The following is a 17095-nucleotide window of genomic DNA, read 5'->3' as shown; positions in this document are numbered from 1 at the left end:
CATGTCAACGTGAATATTCACATTGCCAACGGGCCGGACCTGCCCTGGCCCGAGGTCGGGCTTCGGGCTGCCCACGGGTCACGGGCCAATTGTACACTCTTATCAATGTGAATGTTAACATGTTAATATGAATATTCACATTGTCAACAGGCCGGGCCGGGCCCGCCCCGGGCCGCCCACTGGCCGTGGACGGGTTTTGGACAGCCACGGGGCGCAGGCTAATTTTACACTCCTATCAATGTGCATGTTAACATGTCAATGTGAATATTCACATTGTCACGGATCGGACCAAGCCTGCCTCGGGCTGCGGTCGGGCTTCGGGCCGCCCACGGGCTGCGGACCAATTTTACACTCTTATCAATGTGAACGTTAACATGTCAATGTGAATATTCACATTGTCAACGGACCGGGCCGGGCCTGCCCTGGGCCGCGGGCTGGCTTTTGGCCGTCCATGGGCCGCGGGCCAATTTTATACTCTTATCAATGTGCATGTTAACATATCAATGTGAATATTCACATTGTCAACGGGCTGGACTGGGCTCGCCCCGAGCTGCCCATGGGCCGCGGGCGGGTTTCGCGCAGCCACGGGACAGGGGCCAATTTTACACTCCTATTAATGTGAATGTTAACACGTCAATGTGAATATTCACATTGTCAACGGGCCGGGCTGGGCCGAGTCGGGCCCGCCCTAGGCTGCTGTCTAGTTTTATACTCTTATCAATGTGAATGTTAACATGTCAATGTGAACATTCACATTGTCAACAGGCCGGGCCGGGCCCGCCCACGGGCTGTGGGCGGGTTTCGGGCAGCTACGAGGCGCGGACTAATTTTACACTCCTATCAATGTGAATGTTAACATGTCAACGTGAATATTCAAATTGTCAACGGGCCGGGTCGGGCCCGCCCCGGGCTGCGGGCGGGCTTTTGGCCGCTCATGGGCCGCGGCCCAATTTTATACTCTTATCAATGTGAATGTTAACATGTCAATGTGAATATTCACATTGTCAACGGGCCGGACCGGGCTTGCTCCGAGCCGCTCATGGGCCGCGGGCGGGTTTCGCGCCGCCACGAGACGGGGGCTAATTTTACACTCCTGTTAATGTGAATTTTAACATGTCAATGTGAATATTCACATTGTCAACTGGCCGGGCCCGTCCTGGTTCGCGAGCGGGTTTCGGACCGCCCACGGGCCAATTTACATTCCTACAAATGTGAATTTAAAAATATGAATGTTCACATCATTAAATTGCTAATCGTTGAAAAAATATTTATAAGGGTATCAAAATTAAATATAAGGGTATAAGTGTCCAAGAAAATAGTGTAAATCTAGAAAATGAACTTTATGGAATAAAACTATACATACATGGGACTAAATTCTTAAATTAAAATACTTCTAAATTGAACTTATCAATAAAAATCCCTTATAAATAATACTTGTACAAATATCATTGTCTTTCATTTATTTTTTATCAAGTGATTTTGAGTTCAGGTAATTAATAAAAGTAAAAACTCAAATAAAAAACAGCTTAAATTTTAAAATAATAATAAAAAATGATAGAGAAAATAAAATTATAAGAACTCAAATACAGTGGCAATAGATCTTAAACAATAAAATCAATTGGATTAGTTCAAGTGACTACTCTTATACATTTTTATTTAGGAGATCAATTATTCCTAAACGCAAATAATAATAATTTCTTTTTTGTTGTTGGATTTTTTTTTATGTTGTTAATTTCTTTACCATTATATAGCTCTTTCTTAATCTTCCACCAATTGACAAAAAAAAAAAAAAAAAAAAAACAAAAACATAACAAAACAAAACAGAAAAGAGAAAGTGAAAGAAAAAGGGAATAGAAAGAGTCTCTATGTGGGCTTGTAGTCCAGTCCAAAAATGTTGCAAGATTCAGCTGTAAAGGGGGACCAAACTTGGGCTGGGCCTTGTACTGGGTAATAATAATATACGTCCAAAGGTGTTATTAGTTGGAGGTCCTGTAATCAACTATTACATAATCCCCCTCTTAAACTTGTCACGTTTTGGAATGTTTTTGCTTCCACAATATTTGTTTCTCTGCTACATGAATAGAGTTGGCATTTCATAAAAAATGTTATTGAGAATATGAAGAGATATTTATGATATGTGGATAACTATATCTAAATAATCATATTCTAATGACTATATAAGATTGGATTATGGGATTTCGACATTATACTTGGGAAGTCCTTAGTGCATGGGCAGAGCTCTGGGCCTTGTGCATTGGGCTCCAGTCAGCATGGGATGGAGGATTTTGAGTAGTTATCGCCCAAATTCCTTCTTGGGGAAATTATCCATAGGTCCCATGTGGAATATGTGGATACCATTTAATCCCATAACTTTTTGAGTACACCCAAAAGTCCTTTCCCCTCTCTCTCTGCTTTTTGCTTCCCTCTTTACGCCTCCTCCTCTAACCCTAATCTCAGTCCTAAAGTCAAACAAGAAGGCAATGAAGAACAAGAACAAGAAGATGATGAAGAACAAGAACAAGAAGACGATCATCCTCAGATCTGTGCTTAGATTGAACAGATTTGTGTATATATCTTTGTCAATTTCTCTCTCTTTCTTTCTCTATTTACAGATTTTTTTTGGAATAGTTGTTGATCTATGGTTGTTGTTGTTGATGATGAAATATATCTATAATATCATTGAAACAGATCTGTAATGACTCAGATTTGTACAGATATCACACAGATTTGTAATGAGAAAATTTTCGAATTCTGAACAAGTAATTTTCGAGTTTTAGTTACAGGCGGTGAAAACTGTAAAATTTTGCAGTTTCAAATTTTTTTTTTGGTGCTGGAATGAATCATGGTTTAAAACTGTAAAATTTTGTAGTTTTATAACATTTTTTTAGAACTGTAAAATTTTACAGTTTCATAACATGTTTTAAACATTCCGACAAGTCTCCAGCGATGTTGAACATTCCGACGAGTCTCCAGCGACCGTTTGACGGAAGTACGACGGTAATAAGATGTGAACAGTGTCTGTAAATTAAAAAAAAAAAGGATTTTTTGGTAATAATTAAAAATATATTGGACTAATTGGTGCAAATATTTTGTTTTGGGATTACCTGGGTTTTGAACTTAGTACATGGGACTTATCAGTAAGTTCCCCTTGATTCTTTAAAAGTCATCCACGCTGTTAATGGATAGGATAGAATGGACCCAAACTTTAATCTATGTCAAGAAATTAGGAATCTTCTCTCGCGTGATTGGTAGTGTCACCTTCAACGGATTGGGTGAGAAGTGAATGCTTGTGCTGATTCCTTGGCCAAGAAGGCTAGATACCTTGCGTCTTCTCGGCCAATTCTTCGAACTCCTCCAGCCTCTGTTCTTACTTTGCTAGATTTAGATCGGCAGGGTGTTACAATCTCTGGCCCAGTTTCTATATGTAATTTTTTTGGGGCCTTTGCACCCGTTTTCTAACAAAAAAAAATAAAATATAAAATTCCAACATAGAATTTCGTAATAAGAAACAAAATCAATAATCAATCTAAGAAACGCTTACATAATAGAAACAAAATGACTAATATGATAAAGAACTCAATAATAAGAGATAAATTATCAATCTCTACATTTAAAACAATGGTTGACCCCTTGTTTTGTCATATAGAAATGTATAGAAGTGACCAATTAAGTTAGCCCAATTAGCTAAGCAAATTGCCTTACTTATGCATGGAAAAAAAAAGAAAAAGAAGGTGAATATTCCTTCCAAGTGTTGTTTTTGTGGGTGTTGATTTTTTATCTCACAACCAAACAGATCTCCTTGTCAAGATCTAAGGAATTTAGTTGGAGAGCACGCTGCGGAATAGATTAAATCCAACACCTGCACACAAAAACATAAGAGAAACCGCGGTGGCTCGTCCACTCGAGGCACTCTAACGATAAAGTCAGTCACTTATTTCTCAAAAATATCAACTCAAATAACAGTACACAAGTAAAAGCATACCTTAGACTCACGGAAGTCTCTCACTTTCCAAAGACAACAATGCCCTTAGCCCCTAGAAGTCTTACTTTATAGGACTCAAGTATAACATTTATCTCGGACTCTTACTTAGATAAGAATGAACCTCTTAAGAGCCTCATCTCTATTTGAACTAAGCACCTCAAATTGTCTGGGGCTATTGTCCTCTATCCGAATATCTCAAATTTCGGTATTACCGCACTATATCTCGGTAATACCACAATCATCTCGGCAATCTGGCTTGTCCATGTGATACCTCGGCTAATCACCTCGGCTACGTGGACAATCCTAAAAATATGTCTCCACAGTTTTATAGCAACAAGATTATGTATACATAATAGTTTTCAAAATTTAAATAATATAAATTAGATCAATTTTGGGTGTTTCAACATGACACCAAGTTCAAATGTATATATGTTCAAAATTATAAGCATTTTTCTTGTTATTTTCTCAGAACACTCAAGTATTTTTAGTTGTATAATCTTTGATACGTGATTCTTTTTTCTTACCTACAATAATCACTTGGTGTGCCATTTTACATTTTTTATTTTAAAAAAAAATAATGTTACATCTATCGAATTTTGACTTGTCTGAATTGTTTAAATTAGTATATACTGATCATCTGACCAGTTATTCAGCCGGTCATCCGGTAACAAGGGTGATAGTCGCAATTGACAAGGGTGACAATCACGGTTGACAAAGATTGCACTGGTCATCTGGATGGTCAACTGGCATGCACAAATTCGAGTGATTTGGACAAACTCAAATTCGGTGGAATAATCATTTTTATTTTAAAAAATATCATATAAACAATATCACATAATATTTAAAACTGCCTAATTATTTTTCAAATTTCACCCTATTATTACTTAGATGATCTTTAAAATCATTTCATAATCATGTGATTGCAAAATAATGGAAAAAAAAAAAAACTCATTTGTTGTAGCAAGAAACTAGGAGTCTGTTTGGTTGTATTTTCAAATTAGTTTTCAACATGTAAACTCGCGCTTCACGTTTGGATAGAACACTCAAAATACATTTCCGCGTGTGAATTCAAATTATAGTATGAAAACCTGTTTGGCAGGTTGTATCTCTACTTTCAACGCTTGTGCATTCTTCCATGTCCTTCTATGTCGTCTCCATCGTCTCTAAAATATTCCATCGTCTCCGAAATATTCACGTGAAGCTCATCTCTGTATCAAACATCAGTCCTTTATATTGATCACGGGTAGGCTTCTCTATCAAACATCAGTACTTCAGATTCATCGCAGGTACTTCAAATTCATCACGGGTGGGCTTCACAGAGAAGACTGATTTTATAAATAATGAATCCACCCAACCCGCTCTATACTGGTATCATCTTTCACAAATCGAGTTCCTTACAATTTGTGCGTTGTGGAAGATTCTTATTACGGGCAACGAAACAACGACAATTGTGACGTAAAAGAACTCACAAATTTATTTACATATTTTGTTATACGAAAATGATTTGAAAAATTCATCTCTAATTTTATTTTATTTTTTTTTCAGGTCAAATTTATGAAATTTATTGTCGAATCCGACGAAGAAACAGTGCTACATTAAGTCAGTATACACATTCCATCACCGGCGATAATTATTCAATTCCCACTAATCTGGTAAATATATCCTTCAACTGCAAACGATTTTATACGAGTCGAAATCAGTTCTCAAATATTTTCTGAGAAGTGTAAGGGACTATTTTTTTTATTTTAAGATGTTTTCTATTTTCCTGAACTGTTTCACCTTTTGCGAAGAAGAATAGCAGTAAGCTGCTAAATCGATTTGAATCTGTTATATATAAATAATTTTTGAGAAGTTAAAATCAGTTCCCAAATGGTTTCTCATAATTTGTGGACGCCTATTTCTCATTTCAGATCGGTTGTTGTTTTCAATTGTGAGCTGTTTGAACCTTCTGCAAGAAAAGAACTTGTGAACAACTTGAGTCGGTGTACCTGGACACCCGGCCGGTCGTTCCCGGGGTCATCCGGCCGGTCGACCTACCCATCCCTTTTTCAACTACATTCACTGGTTTATTTACTGGTTTTTTTCCTACTTCATTTTCTACCCGTCCCATTTTCCTTACATCTTTTTTACTGGTTTTCTCCTACCATTCAAAGATAATGTTACCTGATTTTTTTACCTGATTTTTTTTATTAGTTGTGGTTATATTTCTGCTATTTAAATTGAAGTAATCTGTTACGCTATTTTTTTCCTTTAAATAATATCATATGTTTTTTTTTTTATTTGTGTTCTCTTTGAAATCATTTTGCTCTGTTATGATCTGTTTGTCTTGTATATCTACACCAGACTAAAATTTCATTTGTATGTTTATAGATGGATGAAAATAATTCTGATGACAACCAAGAAACAAAAATGTGGACGGCCAGAAGTGAAACAAAATTAATAAATATGTTGAGAGATGAGGTTAGAAAAAATCAAACAATTGGCCGTACTACTTCGTGGACAATTAGGCATTGGAATCATTATGCAAATCAGTTGCACAATCTGTATGGATTTCGGTATACAGCAACACAGGTGCGCCAAAAATATCAGCGATTGAAAGCTGATTATCAGACATTTAAGCGACTCCAGGCACAGACTGGTCTGGGATGGGATCCAATTGTAGGCACTGTTGTTACACCTGATGAATTTTGGGATAGGGTTGTTCATTAATCTGTACTATTAAATAATTTTAATTTAAAGATTTCATGATACATACAGTGCTTAATTCTTTATTTGTATTTGTTGTAGGCCAACAGAAATGTGAAGAAGTTTAGGACAAAAGGATTTGAATATTTTCAAGAAATGGTAGAAATTGTTGAAAATTGTTGTGCCACAAGGACCTTATCTCGTGCATCCACACAAGGAGCCCTTGACTCAGAAGAAGAAGATGACATGTTAAATAAATTTTGGAACCCTGATGTTGGTGGGAGTAATGCTGGTGGTAGTAACGCTGCTGAGGCAATTCCTGTTGACTTATTTGGGGATAAGTACATGGATCCAGCAAAGGGCAAAAGTCACAAGAGGGGCCCTACAACCAGCCAGACTGACAGTGGTCGTTCTAAAAAGTCACGGTCAAGTGGGTTTGATGATGTGTGCGCAGCTTTCACATCCTATGTACAAGCAAAAACAGGACATTCACGTGCATGAGAAAATGAGACAGAGGCTGTAAGTGCAGGTGGTGATGATTACTCTCTTGATGCATGTCAAGATGCATTACTAGAGCTTGGGGACATACCACCAGTGCAGTACATTAAGGCACTGACACTGTTCAAGGATAAGGAATGGCAAAGGTTTTTTATGCGCATTCCTACCCATTTGCGCCTACCCATGATCCTCGCTTTGCAGTGAAGTCAGAAGCTTTTCATTGATTGCGTTATCAAATCTCCTTGTCTGAACTAAAAAATGATTTCATTATTCCTTACTTGGTTTTTTTTTTCTTTTTCCTTCCATGATATCCTCTTCCCTTTCCTATCTTCGTATGTTTTTTTTTTTTTTTTTAACTTTTAAGTAATTTATGTTTTCTTATCTATTATGTTGTGTTATGACAATATGAGCACGTATTAAATAAATTTTGTCCTTCTATGAATTTTAGTGTACACTGAAAAATAACTACGTCCGACTATTCATATACTTCCTTTTTAATTCTATTTCACCATTAATGGTATGTGTTACAGCATTAATGACATATTTTATAATTATGGTTTTACTGTGATGTAGACAAAACCATATGTCATCCGACAGAGAAAATAATTCAATGGAGATCTCATCAAACGAGGATGAGGTTACTGATGATTTTATGGATTTTTTGATGATTGCTTGCATGCATGACCAAATCAACGCCTCAAGTACTCGCCGACCGCATCGAACGTTTCCATTCAAAGGTGATGATTACATCTTCGGCTTATTAACTGGCCATCCAGAAACAATGATGAACATTATGCGAATGGATGCACAAACATTCATTTTATTGAAAGACACTTTACTCCACAATGGCTTTATCGATATTGAGCATATGCATATAAGTGTCGAGGAATCGCTTGGAATTTTTTTATACACTTTTGCACAAAATGATCGTCATCAACTATTGGCAGATAGATTTCAGCACTCCACGGAAACAATTTGTCGGCATATAAAAATTATTATGTGGGCATTGTGCAAGCTTGCATCAACGGTTATCAGGCCACGTAACCAAGGCGACACACCGGCAAAAATTTTAAATCACAGGAGGTTTTTTCCCTGGTTCAAGGTATGAACAATATGACTATCCTGTAAGTTGTACATATCAATAACGTATGTGAAATAAATATTATTTCCTTTTTAATTATAAAAGTAATATTGAAGTTTGTTTTGCTTTTAGTGTCAAATAAATATCTGTCAATTAGGATTGTGTCGGTGCTATTGATGGCACGTTGGTCGATGCATGGGTCCCCGCTTCAAGACAAAATACATTCCGCGGTCGGAAATCAACGGTATCGCAAAACGTACTCGCAGCTTGTGACTTTGATATGTTGTTCACATTTATTAATTCTGGATGGAAAGGTAGCGCTCACGACAACGCTATTTTGATTGACTCTATTACACGAGCTGATCTACAGTTCCCACACCCACCCAATGGTAACTGTCCGCAAATAACATATGGTGCACTTTTTTTTTTTTTTTGTGCACATATCAATTGACAGAACTGTATATTCATTATTTACATATAGGTAAGTACTATTTAGTTGATGCTGGTTTCACAAACATGCCTGGATTTCTTGCCCCATTTCGGTCTCAACGATATCACTTGCAAGAGTTTTGTGGCCGTCATTATTCAGGACCAAAGGAATTGTTTAACCATCGACATTCGTCATTACGCAATGTCATAGAAAGAACATTTGGTGTTCTGAAGAAGCGCTTCCCAATATTGCGGTCCATGCCAAATTACAAGTCTACAAGACAAGGGCCTCTCGTGATTGCATGTTGTGTAGTGCACAATTGGATCTGTTTGCATGCAGCTATGGACCCATTATTTATGGAAGCTGATAATGAAATGGCTGCAGAAGCAGAAGCAGACGAGCTTGTTGGAAACCAAGCTGACTACGTTGACATGTCACAACATGGGTTAACGTATCAATCGAACGTTCGGGATGCAATTGCTACTGCTATGTGGCAAAATCATGTTGGCCACGGATAGAAAAGGAATGTCAACAAGGCAACTCAATATCGTACTGAGTACTAGTTTTAAATGTGTAATTATTTTATTACTTTCAGTCATTATGTAATGTGGTGGGTCGTCGGTGGTGGTAGGTGGTAGGAGGTGGGTGGTGGTGAGTGGTGGTGGGTGGTTGGTGGTGAGTGGTGGTGGGTGGTAGGTGGTGGTGAGTGGCAGGTGGGTGGTGGGTGGTGGTGAGTGGTGGTGGTTGGTAGGTGGTGGTGGGTGGTAGGAGGTGGGTGGTGGCGAGTGGTGGTTGGTGGTAGGTGGTGGGTGGTGGCGAGTGGTGGTAGGTGGTGGGTGGTGGTGGCAGGTGGATGGTGAGTGGTGGTGGGTGGTGGGTGGTAGGAGGTGGGTGGTGGGTCGTGGTGGGAGGTGGATGGTGAGTGGTGGTGGTGGTGGTTGGTGGCAGGTGGGTGGTGGGTGGTAGGTGGTGGGTGGTGGTGAGTGGTGGTGGGTGGTAGGTGGTGGTGGGTGGTGAGTGGTGGTGGGTGGTAGGAGGTGGGTGGTGGTGAATGGTGGTGGGTGGTGGTGGGTGGTAGGTGGTGGGTGGTAGGTGGGTGGTGGTGGGTCTTGGGTGGTGGGTGAAGTAATGTAATAAAGGTTTCATAATGACTGAAATTAATAAAATAATTACAATTTATTATTTTCAATTTTGTGAAAAAATATTTGTACATGACATATTCGTGGTTTTGACTTTTTGTTAAATAGTAAACAATTTGAAAGTTTTGTTATTAATTTGGTTTATCAATTTAATTTTTTTTTCTTTTTACACCTTATTTTTTAAAAATTTTGTTCATATTAACTTTTTTTTTTCCTTTTACTTAAAAAAAAAAGGTTTATTATTTACTTGAAACTTGTTTTATTTCATTTTACAACATTAATTTCATTTTTTGTATTAATTGATACAGACAAATTATTTTTTATTTGTTTAATTTTTATTCATTTCATTGAAATGAATGATTTGTTAGACATTTATTTTGTTCACATATATTCAATTTTCTACGCCCATAATTTTTCCGTTTGCGAAATCTTTTCGTAAATATTGTCAGAACATTGTAACTTGTTTTAAAATGATTAAAAAAAAAAAACTTGTTATTCATGACATGAATACAGAAGTTTACAACAAAGTAACAAAATAAAAGAAGTACAACAAAATAAGAAAATAAATAACCAAAAAAAAAATTGAAAAAAAAAAACATGTAGCCACTACATCTGTTTCACCATTTAAATTGATTTTTGAACAAGTTAAGCATCATTATCAGGTGGTGTTGGCGGTGGAGGGTAATAGTGATGGTACAGCTGAGTGACTCGATGGTCAATCTGATCAATGTGGTTCCTTGTCACTTCATCATGTCTCCCTGAGTCTATACGAAACTCGCTAAATTGTTGAATTAGTGAGTTTTGAGCAGCGGCAAATTCATCGAACCGAGTACCCAATGTATTGAGCTGATTAGTCATTTGTTGTTCCCATTGTATGCGCTGATTGTACCGTTCTTGTTCCACAGCCAAATAATCAGTCCAGTAATGGGGTTGTTCATTTGGTGGCATGGCATTGTCATTGGGTTCTTCCTCATCGGGTATTGGTTCATTTTCAATATTAATAGAGCTCATCAAAATGTCAGTACCACCATCTCGGGTCAGTATGTACTCAGAAATTGGTGAAATGACTATGACATATTGTTCCCCTTCAAGGTTGACATCATACGCTTTGAAAATTGTGGTTAACAAAACTCCATAAGGCAGTGACCGACCAGACAGAGTATCGAGTTTTGCAATCATCATTTCTTTGAGTAATATGAAGCATAAATTTAATTTCTGTCCAGTTTCAAAACAGTATAACAAATAAACATTAAAACATGAAACACTATCATAATGGCCTTTTTTGGGACTGACATTTTCAACTATCCATCGATGAAGAATACGAAGGTGGGGTTTTAAATGTCTGGCTAGTAAATTAGTGCCGCTAAATTTGTTGTCACAATTGTGGTATAGATCTGAGTGACATCACCAAACATTCGTTCTAAGGCAGACTCATTTTGAAAATAGCATTGTAAATCTCCTGTTTGAACTCCAATAATTTGTGCGAAAGCACGGAGAGTGAGTGTGAATGTTTTCCCTTTCACATAGGAGGTCAGACTGAACGGTTCATTTTGTTGGTCACCAGCTATCAAGTGAACATAAAATAATCGTACAATACGGGGATATACCTTATTTGGTAAATTAGTTAAAGGTAGCCATCCCATTGTATCTAATTTACCAACTAAGAACGGGTCATATTGAGAAGGTAGTCTTACATTTCTCCCCGTAACAATTGGTCGATTAATAAAATGTGAATAGGCTTGTTCATGATGATACGATAAAAAATCATTATTTAAATTGTCATGATGTTGTTGCTGTGGTTGATGTTGTACAGGGTTTGAGGATTCACCACGTTCGGGTTTGGCTCGTTTTGTTCTTGGCATGATAGCTGCAACAGTGAAAGAAGAATATATAAAAAATATATATTAAAACATGAATTGAGAAAAATGTATGGAAACTATATCGAAAATAGTATGATGTACGAAAATGTATAGAAAATATATCAAAATAATATAATGTTAGTGTAAAAAAATGGAACACATATGATGGGACAGATATGAAAAACATGAACAGATCGGCAGCCACAAAACTGATCGACTGGGATGGGATGACCGGCCGGATGACCACCCAGTTTACCGTGTCAAAGGCTACTGCTCCTCTTCTTCTTCGAAAGCTACTGGTGTTTTAATACCAAAGGTAGTCTGAATAAAATACGAGATGCGAAGGTAATACGAAACTAACCTGTAATTGAAATTAATGTTCTTGATGGAGCTGAGACCACTCGACGATGAAGTTGAAATCTTCCTTCAGCAAAATCAAAGACGGTGAAGATGGTGTGGTTAAAAGAATGGTTTATCAGAATTTATAACAAGGCTGAAGCTTGGTTTTTTATTTTTTATTTTTATATTTTAATTTGTTATGTATTATTTTTTTTATAATATTAATAATGTTTTTCAGAAAAGTGCATGTGAACTGATATACACAGCTATGATGTCCCTTTTCTTTTGGCTCAGTATATAGGTAGTAGGTTCATGAAATTACTAAATTACCCTTTATATTTTGTTCACTTCCCATGTAAATAGAGAGGGACAAAATAGTAAATTTATAGGTGAATTCAATTATATGAGCGCGCTGATGGTCCTTCAATAATGGTCTGATTTGTACTCATTTCCTAATAAATTAATAACGTGTAATAAATGAGAAAAAAAATTGATAATATTTTATAAAGTTTACGATATGATTTGTATTTTAATCTATTAAACTTAGTGTATTTATGTTAATTTTTATTAATATGTATTTTTAAAAGTTATTGACTTCAACAAAATTTAAAAACAAAAATTAAAAATGTATTGTACAAGATGTTTGTACAGGCGTAAAAAATTAATTGATATAAAAATTTAATTGACACAAAATAATTGACAGATTTATTTTAAAATGGAAAAATAATTTGAAAAAAAAATTTATTCAACAAAAATTACTGAAAAAAATTAATTCAAAAAAAAATAATTTTTAATTTCAGTATTTTAAATATAGTTTGGTTATTACTGTTGATAAAAAATACGGATATCGATATAAGAGTTGTGTACACTCAACATAAATTATTGATTGAATTAAATTTTGAAAACTATTTTGAAAACACATTACCAAACAAATTTTCTTATTTCACATGTCACATTAAACTTTCAAAACATAATTCAAAATACATATTCAAAACACATTTCAATACTCTATTTAAAAACCATAACCAAACAAATTTTTTACACTCAAATCATAATTCCACAACACACAAACTCAAAATACAACTCATATTCTCAAATCACATTTACAAAACTCTACCAAACGCTACCTAGTTTTTCCAGCCTATTATTCTTAAACAATCTTTAAGGGAAAAAAAACTCACTTGTTGTAGCAAGAAACTAGTTTTTCCACCCTATTATTACTTAAAACAATCTTTAAAATCATTTCATAATCATGTGATGGCAAAATAACGAGAAGAAAAAAATAAAATAAAATAAAACTCATTTGTTGTAGCAAGAAACTAGTTTTTACATTAACAATTTCTCCTAAATTTTCCACGGCTTCAAATATAGAAAATCAACACTGATTTTTAATAATTATGAAGTCATTATATTTACAACCATTATGGGAGCAATTTAGCTCTCTCACTCACGCATAATTTACAACATTTTGGGATCCCCATATTCGTATAATTATTTATTTATTTATTATTATTTGATGCCCAGAAACACCCCTAATACAAGATTTTTAAAATCCACTCTTACAAACTAAATTAGAAAAAATCAATTGATGCATCTAAATCATTCAACTTTCACTTAAATGATAAAAAATACAAAGACTAGTGAAGCCAAGAACAAATCCCCTTACTTCAGAATGGACCCTTGGTGGACATATACGGCCTGTTTGGTAACGTTTACGTTTTCAATTTATATTTACAAAAAATTTATAAATTGATTTTTGTTTATTTTTTGTTTATTTTTAGAAAAACATAAACTACAAACGTGTTTGGTTTAGACAAAATGTTTAAAAAAATTTAAAAATATAAAAATGAGTGAGAAATGGCAAGTGATGGCGGGTGGTGGTAGCGAAAGATGGTGGTGGAAAATGGTGGAAGGTGGTGGGTGATGGTGGCAGAAGACGATGGTGGCAAGTGACGGGTGGGTGGTGGTGGTGGTGGGTAGGTGGCAAGTGGTGGTGGTGGGTGGGTGGGTGACGGTGGCATATGGTAGTGAGTGGGTGGTGGCAGGTGGGTGGAGGATGGCGAGTGGTGGTGGGTGGTGGTGGTGGGTGGGTGACGGTGGCGGGTGGTGGGTGATAGCGAGTGGGTGGCGAGTGGGTGGCGAGTGGGTGGTGGTGGGTAGTGGGTGGTGGTGGCAGGTGGGTGGCAAGTGGCTGGTGGTGACAGGTGGTTGGTGGTGACAGGTGGTGGCAGGTAGGTGGTGAGTGATGGTGGCGGGCGGTGGATGGTAGTGGCGGGTGGTGGCGGGGTGGGTGGTAGGTGGGTGGTGGTGGTGGTGGCGGCGGCGGCGGCGGCGAGGGTGGGTGGTGGTGGCAGGTGAGTGGTGAGTGGTAGTGGCAGGTGGTAGTGGGGGGTGGGTGGTGGTGGCGGAAGACGGTGGTGAAAAATGGTGGCGGGTGGTGGCTAGTGTTGGGTGGTAAAAAAAAATAAACTCAAAACGTAAACTCATTTTTTGAATTTATATTTTTTGACCAAATTTATAAACTGAGACCATTGATTTATAAATTAAAAATTTACTAAATAAATTTTTATTTAAATTATTTAAATTTTTATATATATAAATAAAAAATTAAAAACGTAAATGTTACGATATCATAATTTTTCGATACCAAATCATATGAGTTGCATGATTTGATTTGCACAAGACGGCACCTTAAAAACTACAGTATTGATTTAGAGCTCTAAATAGGAAGTTCTAAATCCACCATTAATGAGGTGAAAATTAAAAAAATAAAAAAAAAAAAATTAAAACACAATACACATGTGACAGTGAATGAGACCCACTAACACATCATTAGACACACCACTCATTAGTGCCTAAAGCATTTTTCTTGTAAAAACTATCCCCACTCATAATTTGCCAACGTGTTGCTTGACTTGATAGCGTCACATGCAACGTCCATATCTCAAATCACTGTCACGGTGCCTTCTTTTGAAAGGAATAACTCAAGCTCCGCCTCTACGCCACCGTACACGGCGGGGCATAAACCTCACACCCTTGAACTACTCTAATTCTGCCACGTGGTCAGACATCCTCCAAACCTTCACCGACTTGTCCAAACTACCACTGTACACTATCCACCGTCGATCATCATCACCGTTGGATGACTCCTGATCTTGATCTTCCTCAACGGCCAAACATTTGACTGGACCACAATGACCAGTGAGAACAGAGAGACACGTGTGGTCCCCACCTTTGTCCCTCCCCCACACGCAAATGCTCTTGTCCGCGGAACCACTGAACACCATGTTCCCCGCCGTAGCCAGGCATAGCACCGCCATCTTGTGGCCGCGGAGCACTCCGCCGTGGCACAAATGCTTCTCGCGTTCCCAAAAATTCAGCAACCCATCCGACGAGCCGCCATATATCACCGCCGCTTCCACATTCACCGCCAACGCCGTGACCGCGTTCTCTTGCTTCAACAACACCTGCACCAACACGTGCTTCGATTTTCTCCCCATCAACTCCTTCCTCCAAACTTTCACCGTCCCATCGGCTGAGCCGGTGAGAACTAGCCCGTCAAAGCCCGCGACGACAACAGAATTAACAGCATCGTCATGAGCTTTGACAGATTCTAAGCATTTAGAATCCCGAATTCTCCATACTTTGATTGTTTTATCCCAAGAACCGGAGTAGAGAAGGTCCCGGTCCTTGTCGAGGCTCATGCATGACACGGCATCGAAATGCTTGATCCACGGCACGTTCCGGTGTCTTCTCACCTCGACGTAGTTCTTCGGGTTGAAGGAGCTCTTGATGAAGTCTCGGGTTGTCGGTAAACTCCCAACGCGCTTGTAGTTTTTCTTCGGAGACAATTTCCAGACTCGAATTTTACCGTCTTGGTGTCCGGTAAAAATCTTCTCGCCGGAAATAACAATCGCTTTGACTAATCCACTGTTCGATTTGAATCCCGAAAAGTCCTTCAAGTTCTTCCATACACGTATGTTCTTGCTATCTGATCCTGTATATAACAAGTCTCCAGAAGCAGCTAAAGCATATACGTGTCCTTCTTCGCGAAGAAGCGAACCGATCAAAAATCTTCGGTTATCCGTGAAGATCAAAGGCGAAGCTCGAATCCAGGGTGAGTTCGTGTACGGTGAGGAGGTCTGGTTCCATGGAGACATGAAGTACGGAGAAGGAGAGGAGTCTCCGCTCATCGGAGATCTGTTGTAGATTTGAGCTGGGCTGCCTGCAGAAGCGTTGCTGTTACGGTGATTGAAGGAATAACTAGTCTCTTCTCGATTGATCGAAATGTCGGGTTCGGAACGTAATAGCGTCCCGAGTTTAGGTCGCCCGAGACTGTTTGTTTTCTCCATTACACCACCACCACCACCACCCCAACAATTACGTCCCGCTCCGCCATATTTCGTCATTTTGCAAGATATATGAATAGTGAGAAACAAGATTGAGGAAGGGATTGAGAGATTGTGATTTTGAGTATTTTGGGAGAGAATGGGAGAGGAAATTAGAGGAAGAAATGATACGAAGGGAAATTTGGAAAGGGTACGGAAGGGGAGGAGGAGTATATAAATGAATGGGAAATTGATGAATGATGGTGTGAAATTAGGGGGAGGGGACACGTGTTGATAATTGGGTATGAGAAATATTAGGGATCATGAAAATTTTTTCATAATCATTTTGATGAAAAATTTGTGACCCTTAGATTATCTTGATTACTGTGTAGTATTTTATTGTAAGTGTAATCTAAAGGTCACAAATTTTTCATGATCATTTTTATGAAAGACTTTTCATAATATCTAGCATTGCTGATTTGGTATAGTATAATACGTAATCGTTTAGAAACAGAAGGATCTTCTTCACCAGGAAACCGGGTGTGCCGGTAAGAAATCTTTTTTGGAAAGGTTCAGTACAACTTGTGGGATGTGCCTCCATCATAGTTTAATGGTATATTTTTTAAATTAATTTTTCTTATTTTTTTAAAAGAAAAAAAAAAAATGTTAGCAAAACGTAATAAATGGTGGTAAACATATCGGCCTATTTTAGAAATTTGGCTAAAAGTCAGTTTTTGGGCTTCTTCTTCTTTTT

General features: G+C 37.7%; 2 protein-coding genes across 2 annotated transcripts; one reads left to right on the top strand and one right to left on the bottom strand.

Moving 5' to 3' along the window:
* The first annotated feature begins 6352 nt into the window (after positions 1–6352).
* LOC145812678 (uncharacterized) lies at positions 6353–9194 on the top strand. Its single transcript, XM_082907653.1, has 6 exons — positions 6353–6679; positions 6770–7097; positions 7182–7311; positions 7739–7866; positions 8561–8635; positions 8728–9194. Exons 1-6 carry the CDS (start codon positions 6353–6355, stop codon positions 9192–9194), a joined length of 1455 nt encoding a protein of 484 aa, XP_082763779.1.
* Positions 9195–14548: 5354 nt separating this feature from the next.
* LOC114301305 (protein JINGUBANG) lies at positions 14549–16825 on the bottom strand. Its single transcript, XM_028246260.2, has one exon. The coding sequence runs from the start codon at positions 16420–16422 to the stop codon at positions 15055–15057; it is 1368 nt and encodes a 455-aa protein (XP_028102061.2). The 5' UTR covers positions 16423–16825; the 3' UTR covers positions 14549–15054.
* Positions 16826–17095: the final 270 nt, after the last annotated feature.

This window comes from Camellia sinensis, chromosome 2, assembly GCF_055761805.1.
Source record: "Camellia sinensis isolate YWXY chromosome 2, ASM5576180v1, whole genome shotgun sequence".
Taxonomy (NCBI): Eukaryota; Viridiplantae; Streptophyta; class Magnoliopsida; order Ericales; family Theaceae; genus Camellia; species Camellia sinensis.
This window is presented reverse-complemented; position numbering and strand designations above follow the sequence as displayed.